The 9,715-nt window shown below is 38.2% G+C and overlaps 1 protein-coding gene across 1 annotated transcript in view; it reads left to right on the top strand.

The window, feature by feature from the left end:
- The first annotated feature begins 3,871 nt into the window (after positions 1-3,871).
- cacng4b (calcium channel, voltage-dependent, gamma subunit 4b) overlaps positions 3,872-9,715 on the top strand; it is a 16,355-nt gene continuing 10,511 nt past the window's right edge. The window contains exon 1 of the mRNA XM_015048703.1: positions 3,872-4,678. Within this exon, the coding sequence (XP_014904189.1) occupies positions 4,456-4,678 (223 nt within the window). The 5' untranslated portion in view covers positions 3,872-4,455. The remainder of the gene's footprint in view (positions 4,679-9,715) is intronic.

Here is a 9,715-nt window from a genome sequence, read left to right as displayed (position 1 = left end):
ATGACAGTTAGCAGAAAACCAAGGAGTGTTAGCTTGTAGGTAGCTGATCAAACTCCTCCACAACCGACTTGATTTTTCTGAAGCAGATTCACTTCACGACTGAACCTGTTTCTGACTCTCTTTTTAAATCTATTTGAGTCTGCAGATCTCAGCTTTTACCTGCAAATTGCAAACAGAAGAAATAAGATTCACTGAAGAGTCTGAGACCCTCTTCTCTGCTTACTAAGACAAATTACGCATTAATTATGATGAATAATCGAGGGACTAACAGCAAGATGCACATGAACCACCTCCATTAATCTCAACTGGACGAAAGTGTGCCACATATTACTGTTTCATATTTCCATTTGAATAGTAAAAATGTAAAGTCTAGAATGGATCTCTGGAAAGCTTGTCGGACTGAAGACCCCGCTATACACCTCGAGTCAGACCGAGGTCCGGACTTTGACTAGGACTTTGCACCAGACTGGGTATTTTCTGCTCATTCTGCCGTAGATTATTCATCTCATTTAAGATTTTCATCAAGATCTTGGACGCAGTTTGGACCAAGATTTCTCTATCAGACAGAGGAAGAGCGATTGCATGTGAAATCTTCTGGCCTTGTGCAAAGCAGATCAAAATCTTTATTCCTCCACCGGATTAATCAAAACAGTCGGATGTCAGTCGGCACTGGGAATCAAGGACAAACATCTTCACTTTGGTCCAAGGTTGCTGAGCCTGCGCTAAATTAGCATTAAGAGCCACTTAAAATTACTTTTAACTGGGTTTGGACGCAGCTGAATAGAAAAGTTTAATGTGCGTCTCCTTTTACAGCAGCTCTCACACTCACAGATGTAAGGATGTGAGTGTGATCCACCAGCTGAATCATTCTTTGTATTCTTCTTGTTGCTTTTTTGTAGAAGCAGCAGAAAAGTTGCTCAAAATTGTATGAAATTGCAGGATTTTCCTTCACATGGTGGAGAACCGTTACATTTCTCACTTTGTTCTAATCTAAACTAAAATGAGAAACTTGAAATAATTTAAAATTTGACTTATCTTGTCAACAACAGAAGCAGATTTAAGACGTTCCCATTTCCAGGGAAGGAAAAGCACAAGAGAATCTCTTGTAGCTCATTTCTGACCTTACACATTATAAGATTTTAAATGAAACGAACAGATGATGTAGTTATACATTTTAATGACTGCATTACAGATCTTTCTTTAAAAAACAAAAAAAACTTCCACTTAAACCCTAAATTTATTACCCTAAAACAAGGGATCGTTTTTTTTTCCCAATAAATCTCAGCATGTTCTCTTTTACGTTGTTGCATTTCCCAACGTTCTCTCTCGTCTCATTTCCTGACAAACTTTTACTTCAGACCAATTTGCAACTTTCTCGGCTAATTACTTTGCCTTCTCTCTCTCTCTGTGCCGTTCTTTTAAAAGAACTCTGAACCAAAAAAGCTTTTGTCTTCTTCCTAAAATTCTGTCAGAAATTGGTCTGAATTTTCCCAAATCACTTTAGAGAAAAGAACCCGCAGCAGCTGATGAAGCCTTTAGTTTTCTGGCTCAAAAGGGTTTGATAGGTCGGCGTGTGAATGAGTGATGCACTAACAGGCAAATTATACTTTCTTTCACTGGATCGGCTAGACTGGCAACCCCTGAAAACTCAAAGAAAAGACAGCGCAATTAGAGCTCGCTAATGATGCTATAAGAACCAAATTTGCAAGTAAAAAAAAAAAAGAAGAGGTCACAGAAAACATTGGTGTTTGACATAAAGCCAAAAGAGGAAAACAGCATCAGAAAGACGGAAGCTGGCGAGAGGGAAGACATCAATTAGTCGAATAAAATCGCAAAACGGCACCAGTAATTTCTCAAGCTAAGCATGATGGGGAAAAAAAGAGAGAGAGACAGATAGGAATAAACCAAACAGAATCTCTGAACTAAAACTGACAATCATAATTAAATTCATTATCTGTGGTGCCCCAGTAGCCCCTTCCTCATGACCGCATCCGCTTTGGTCAAGACGGCTTTCTAAAGCTCATGTTGATTCACAACGGCTCTTTCATGCGTTTCTTACATGTGCGAAAGCAGCCCAAGGACAATATGCTCGGAAAGCAAAAACAGGCTAAGATGAAGAGGATCCGTCAGGTGGAAGGAGGGCTGCGCCCCCAGCAGGACAGGAAACACTGAACACGACCCACGGCTCTGGCCTTAGATAACTCAGATTCATGTTGCTTTTAATTGGCAACATGAGTTGCTGTTTGTGGCAGCGAGCTTCTGTGCAGTTCGGCGATTGGCTTCTGGATTTCTTTGATTTGTGGTGTTTCTCTGGAAAACTTTATTGGACTTCTCTTCAGGATATCGGTCTTTTCGGGGGGGTTGAGGGTTTTAGGTTCGTGGTTTTGATCATTTGTTCAAGCTTGGGTTTTTTAAATAAAGCAGTCGGAATAATATGAGCTTTGTAGGCTCATATTTGCTGTCATAAAAATCACACACATTTCTTTGTACCTGCACACTGTCATCGCCCCATATTCAGCCAGTTCACTGCATTCATTAACCCCACAATCAATAAATAAAGGTAAACAACTTAGCACACTCTGATTGGCTGAACCCAAAATGTGACTCCATCTACTGCAGTTATCCAACTACAGGTTTTTCTTCCCCTCAACTTTCCATTAATACATAAGTATGTAGTCAGTGACCTCATAGTCAATCACCTGATGTACGCAGATGATTTGGTAATCAGAGTTTGGGTAGTTACTATAGTTACATATTCTCAGTTACATTTACATTTTTGAAAAAAATTTACTTTTAGGAGTATTTTTTTATAACGCTCCACGTTTTCCTTTTACTTGAGGATAATTTTTTGGATACTCTACAAACAGTGCTGGTCTTCAGAAACTGTTAAGGATATGCTCCAAATATGATTATGACTTTGACTTCAAGTATAATCCCAAGAAGAGCGAGACATAAAGCACAGAAGTGTCTGATGACCCCTGACTGTCTGATGCTGTTCTCGACATATTTGGGACATTAAATAGTCGGGTACCATATGACGTATGCACAAGCTAACATGCTAATATGAAAAATTTTGGAGCTTCAAAAGTAGCTCCTTTTTAAAGCCTTTATTGCTCCTCTGTAAATCTGTGGCGCACAATGGCGGTGTGGCTACAACTCGACGCCACCTGTCTGTAAATACCGCTGTGCTCAAGAATCTTCTGTCTATATTATCTGTCATACAACAGCATAAATGCAATGTGAGCAAAACCTGCACTGAGTTCAGTCAGATTGGCGTCGTCGTTTATTTGTGGCTCGGTGAAAACGATATTGTGTTTTGTTTTTTGTTTTGTTGTTGTTTTTTTGGAACCTCTTATTTATCTGTATGACTTTCTTTTATATAACGTTGAGCTTTTTAAAGAGACAGAGACCCATTTTCAAGGCGCTAAATCAGGAAGTGACATTTCTTTTAAGTTATATTTGACATACAGCATTTTGATAACACTGATTATGCTATAAAATGGGAAACATTGTGCTATGCGCCTGGGAAACACGTAACACTGCCCCTTTAAAAGAAAGACTGTACAAAACTATTCTGAAATAAAATGAACATCTTCAGTGCCGCCAGCATTATCTCTTTTTTTAATGAGTTGCACACCACACCTTCAACTTCAAAGTAATTTTGATGCATATTCTTTTCCCGAACAGATGTCTTTTACTTTCTCTTTTTTTTTCTTTCTTTAAACTCGCTGCTTAAAAGTCAAACGCAAATCAGATTTTCCTCTCCTCGTGCACTAATGTAGACATTTTGAAGTAGGGATTAGCGTTCAGCTGATTTAGTTGACTTCAGTGTTTTCCCTGTACGTTTTTTTTTTTCTTAAAATCCTCCTCAAGTCATCACCGTTTGAAGCAGCATCTCTTTTTGCTCTTGGTGGTGTTATGTTTCCTTGTCACTCATTTCCGCTCTCGGTTGGCTTAAAGCGCTGGAAGGTGTGGCCTGGATGCACCATCCATTGTGCGCTTTAATGCCAAACAGTAAACTGAGAAGAGAAGCGTCTCTGCGGATGGTTAGTGCACATTTGTGTTTGTTTGTTTTTTTCTTCTTTCTTTCTTTCTTTCTTCCTTTCCTTTTTTTAAGCTATTAATCTACCGACAAAAAACTTTACAGGCTCGTCAAACGATTTCTATTACTATTATTATTATTTCCACCTGTGGCTTTTCTAATCGTCGCCTTCAGCGGAATAATAATAAAAAGAAGCTGTGCAGATCTCAGCTCAGCGTGTCTCTCGTACAGAACTCTGATTGAAGTTTAAGGAGCGGGGGGGAAGAAGAAAAAACAGAAAAAAGGAACTAACCGAGAAAGGGTCGACTCTTGGTCTTTGGCAGCAGCCAGCGATTTCTCCACTGTGCATCAATGCGCCTCTCGCTGCGTGCGTAAACCGCTGGTGGAGGAGGATGCTCACAGCATGAGACGCCATGGCATGGTGTGACCGAGGGGTTCAGACTCTGCTGGCCATCGCGGGGGCCTTCGCCGCTTTCAGCCTGATGACCATCGCCATCGGCACCGACTACTGGCTCTACTCCCGGGCGTACATCTGCAACGCCACCAATGTCACCGCCGACGACACCCAGATGCAAAGCAAGAAAGTGAAAGGGGACCTGACGCACTCCGGACTGTGGAGGATCTGCTGTATTGAAGGTAAAAGAAAGAAAAAATTATATATATATATATATATATGAGGGCTAAGGTTTGAAACTTCTACATCTTTCTATCTTTTCTTCCTTTTTCCTTTCTTTCTTTTCTGGCGCACATTGCATCTCATTCTTTGAAGTAAATATCAGAATTGTAGCTAAACGTGAAAAGTTGTCTGCTCAAAATAGAAGAAGAAGAAAACAGGACTAAGAAGATGTTTAAAAGCCTAACTCAATAATTATACTCTGGGGTGGAAATCATCATTTTAGTGATCAGTCATCTTTTTTTTTTTTAAACCATAAAGAAGCACAGCCCATTTGTTCAGCAGATGTTTGTCGTTTAGTTCTGCATATTGCCTCTGATCCCCGAGGAATTCTGGGCGTCTTGTGTTTGGAGAATAGATCAATATTTTATTTATTTATTTATTTATTTGACGTTTGCACATTCCACTGACCGTCTAATTGGACCGAAGCCAAGTCACTGGAACCGTTTGGCTGATTTTCTGTTGTCCTTTCGTCCTCGGTTCTGAAATTTTCCCTATGAATTTTGTTTTGTTTTTGGGTTTTTTAGCCATATTATAAAACCAAATATTTTAAGGCAAGGCACTAGTTTTTAACAACGTTAGAGAAAAAAAAAAACATAATGAATAAACTAATAAATAAAAAGTGCCAAATCATAAAAAAAGGAAACAACAAAAATCACTTTAAATAAAAGTAAAATGCAGATTTAAACACATTAAGCAGCAAAGACATGATAAAAATGAGCTGGGAAACGAATTTTTCCTGAATATTGTCTCCCGTTGATCATTTCTGGTTCTGAGAATGCTGTGGGCCGGTATAACATGATCAGTGCTGCTGGTGTTGGTCAGGACTCTGGCAGCAGCTTTTGGGGTGAGCTGAAGCTGCCCCACCAATTTATTCTTGTTCTTGTTCTTTTTTTTTGCGTAGAACCCAGTAGAGACATTCCTGCAGTAATCAAACCTACCGAGAATAAAAAAAGTTTTTTATTAGGGCAGATCTGTTCTGTCTGAGCTGTTTCAGCAGGTAACACGCCTCGCAGCCTCACAGTTCTTGTTTCATCACGGCCAGGCGTCTGCCTGCAGAATTACACGAAATAAACCAAGTAGACCATACAGTAGTTGATATTTTACAAATTCAATATGGAAAACAAAGCATGAATGCCCTATAATTTTAAATAGAATATGCAATTTAAAAAAAATCGTAGTAGATACGGGGGTGAGGCTTTATATTAATTACACCTTTGTGCTCAAGCCTAAGTAGTTTGTCAGAGAAGATCAATATTACTGCCTTGTTAATAAGATATGAGCTAAATCATTTCCTGAAGCTAATTTTTAGCATGGAGTCTGTAATTAGGGCTGACTGACTGTTCTGCCTCACTCTGACCAAATTGGATTAAACCTGGATTGAATTGGACTGTGAGTGTATTTCACTTGGATTGACTCCAGTTAATCTGTAGAAAAATGTAAATGTGTGACTACGCATAGATCGGGTTTGCATTTGTAAGCCTCTTATTTTGTTGTTGCTCTTGTTCTGTTGACATTTAAACCAGATATCTACAGAATTTATCCTAGACGTCTACGAGCCATTTAGACATTGTTCAGACATATTTTGAAAATAAAATGGTTTTTTTTTTTGTTTTGTTTTTTTGCATTAGTGGCCATTTTTCAACAGCAGATGAAGAAGGGCAGAGAGAGAAGGGGCAGATATGCAGCAAACACTTTGAGGCTGGGAATCGAACTGGAGACCACTGCGTTGAGGAAGATAGCATCTGCATTTGTTCTACCACTGAACAACATGGCGCCCCGTTCAGGGATTTTAATTTTTTTTTATATAAAAAGCACTCAGTGAGGAAGTTAAGTGGAAACATAGATACAAAATTAAAGTGGTGTGAGAATTGTGCCCTGAGGAACCCCTTGTGTGAACTTTGCTTTGCTTCATAATCACAAAAATAATAACAGCAAAGCGGTTACCAGATAATCTCACAAGGACTCGGATTCATAATTGTTAAGACGAATGTCTTCGGAAACCATCTGAGAGATTTTTGTTTTGAAACCTCCAGATTACACTTTTTTAAAAAAAAAAGGGTTTGATTCCTCCTGTAGCTGCAAACAGTTTAAGGAAACAGTTTCTGTAAATATGACGTATTCTTTGTTTTTCAATTTTCACATCAGAGCGCAGCTTAGCGGTTTGCATTTCATCCGTTTAGCGTGTGTCACTCACTGAGAGCTGACAGTGTTGTGGCTGCTGGAGTCGACGCGAAGAGGCAGCACTTTCCAAGACGTTTAATCATTCGCTCATGAATACAGTCATTATAGTTAGAGTCATACTCCAGGCTCAAAGTCTGTACGATTATGAGTCATCCTGGAATTTCATGTGGAAGGAAGAAAAAAAAAAAAAGAAAGAAGAATTGCAATGCTATTTATGGATTTCATGTAAAGTTAATCAAAAGACACCATCCCTTCTCTCCTTGCACTTTATAAGAAGCTGCAAGAGACTTGAAATAGATTGCAGAGTGTTCCTAAACATCTCTTCCCAGCCAGTTTTTAAGGGTGAAGAGGGGTGCTGAAAAAAAAAAAAAAAAACTCTTAAAAGTTTTTTTTTCAAGCACATTTGATACAAAAACACATCTGTGTGGAAAAAACAACTCCAATCAGTGGTTCGGTATGTTAAAGTGGGCAACTGTGTTGCCAGCATAAGGAAATTAAAACACTATTTCACTTTCTCCGATCGCCTTTCTGTGGTGTTTCTTTGTTTGTGTCTTAGTGGATTTCCCTGCCTTTAGGCGATTTAAAGTCTAACCAGCTCCATTGGGTAAAATGAGCAGTATAAATTATTGGTTAAGCTTAAGGGGATGCTGTCTGACTTTTATTGGAGAAATCATGCAAACACCACGCCTTGTAGAGTGAGCCGGAGGTTTGATGCAGCTAAGCGCTCGAGTAAAACGACTAAAGAAAGATCTCTGACTTAAGGAGTCACTAAGTCTGCCATCACACGGTCAAACCCAGATGATTAGCAGATCTCCATATTCTCCACTGTGGCTGAATCTCAGGTGTCAGAGGTTGTGTGTGTTAGTCTGAACGCCTCAGGAAGATGTCAAAGGCGTCCTCTGAGGAGCGGCGATAGAAATGTGATTCTGGCTTGTGTAGAGGTTGGAGGGGGTCGGGTGGAGGAGCTGGAGGTTGCTATGGTGAAGCTATGCTGAGTAATAAAAGATGGGCTCCAATCTCTCAGACAAATGGGCCCCGGGGAGACGCCTCCCCCAGTGAGCTCACTGTGTGAGCAGCACAGCGCTCGGTTCTGCTGCGATACCCCCAATTATTTCCTCATTGGCCTTCTGCGCACATCTCCAGACCTAACTGCCATCTTCTATTCTACAGACGGAGCAACTTTTGGTTAATACAATGTTATTGTATTACTGTGTTACTAAAGTGACAGTTTTTGTATCCAATAACACCCTGTATGTTAGTAAATCAGGACTGAAACGATTAATCGTGATGAATCGATAACTGAAATAATCGTCTGCTAATTTGGTAATTGATTAATCGTTAACCAGAGCATGCAGACTAAGACAAAGGCTGCTGTCTGACAGAACAACACACCTCAGAACAAAACTTCAGCCAAAACTGTAAGAAAATGATATGCATTTTGTATTTACAATAATAATAATAATAAAAAAGACACGTCGGTAAATATCTTTTAAGTCGAATCGTTTTTAACTAAAATCATAAAATCTCATATTAAGTACCTTTGATATCTGTTAATCCCAAAAAATAAATGTATACAATAAACAAACCATCCCTACCCTGTATTGACTTTAATTCATTTTGATGTTAGTGGTATATTTTCCAGCTGCTGAAGCATCCTTTACTACAAATGAACCAACATTCACTAAGGGAATGCTACGTCATTGAATTTAAAGCAATACAATAATTTTTTTATTTAAAAAAAATGGAACTGAATTGTTTATTTGCATCTTTTAATGTATTTCTAATGTTGTATAAAAAAGGCTTAAATGGTTAAATGAAAAATCAGCCAAATATTTTTTATTCAATTAATCAATTAATAAGTTTCTAAAATAATTGTTAGTTGCAATTATTATAAGCCATTTTTATGAGTCCCAGTACGAAGAAACTGTCTCTTTCTTTAGACTAACCACTAAGATCCATGAATTCCCAGATGCAGATTTAGTGGCTTTAACATGTAGTTTCACTATGTTGTAATTCACCAGAAGCATGTGGTGAATTACCACCTCAAACACATCGTGGAAAAATCTAAAGAAATCAGCCGAGACATCAGGAAGAGGATTCTGGACCTTCACCAATCTGGTCCATCCCTGGTTATGATTCCCAGATACCAGAAGAAGAACAGATATCATGTTCCTGTGTGTTCAAACAATTATATGCAAACATAAACACCAAACATAAAGATGGCAGGAATACATTTTTTACAGATATCCCAAAAATTAAAAAAAAAAAAATCCGACTGCCACGTTTAGCTGGAGATGTGCAAGTAGGAAATTGATTTACTTAAACCTGTGGATATTTCTGCACTAATGCTACACAAGGCAGACCTAGCACCACCATGACAGGATATAAGGTGGCTTTTTGTTTATCTTAACTCTCAGAGCCAGCATTTATGCTTAAATATGCTCCAGTTATGATTGATAAAGTTGTGGATTTAGCAAATTGTCTTCTGTGACCAAGCTAACTACCATTAGAAAAACAGGCAATTTATATCTTTAAATATCTGGAGTGAAACTAGACTTTGATATCAGATGTTGCACATTGCATCGTCTGACATTCATTTAGTTAGACACAAACTAACCGAAGTCCCAGTAAACACCTTATCACTGCAGATATTAAGACCTTTAGGAAATAAATTGAATTCATGAGCAGGACAGAAAATTTTTGTTTATATATATATATATATATATATATATATATATATAGAAATATATATATATATATATATATATATATATATATATATATATATATATATATATATATATATATATATATAT

This window comes from Poecilia latipinna, unplaced genomic scaffold (assembly GCF_001443285.1).
Source record: "Poecilia latipinna isolate Pla-1442-1.1 unplaced genomic scaffold, P_latipinna-1.0 Scaffold900, whole genome shotgun sequence".
NCBI classification, from domain to species: domain Eukaryota; kingdom Metazoa; phylum Chordata; class Actinopteri; order Cyprinodontiformes; family Poeciliidae; genus Poecilia; species Poecilia latipinna.
The sequence above is the reverse complement of the archived record's forward strand: the minus strand, read 5'-3'. Positions and strand labels throughout refer to the sequence as shown.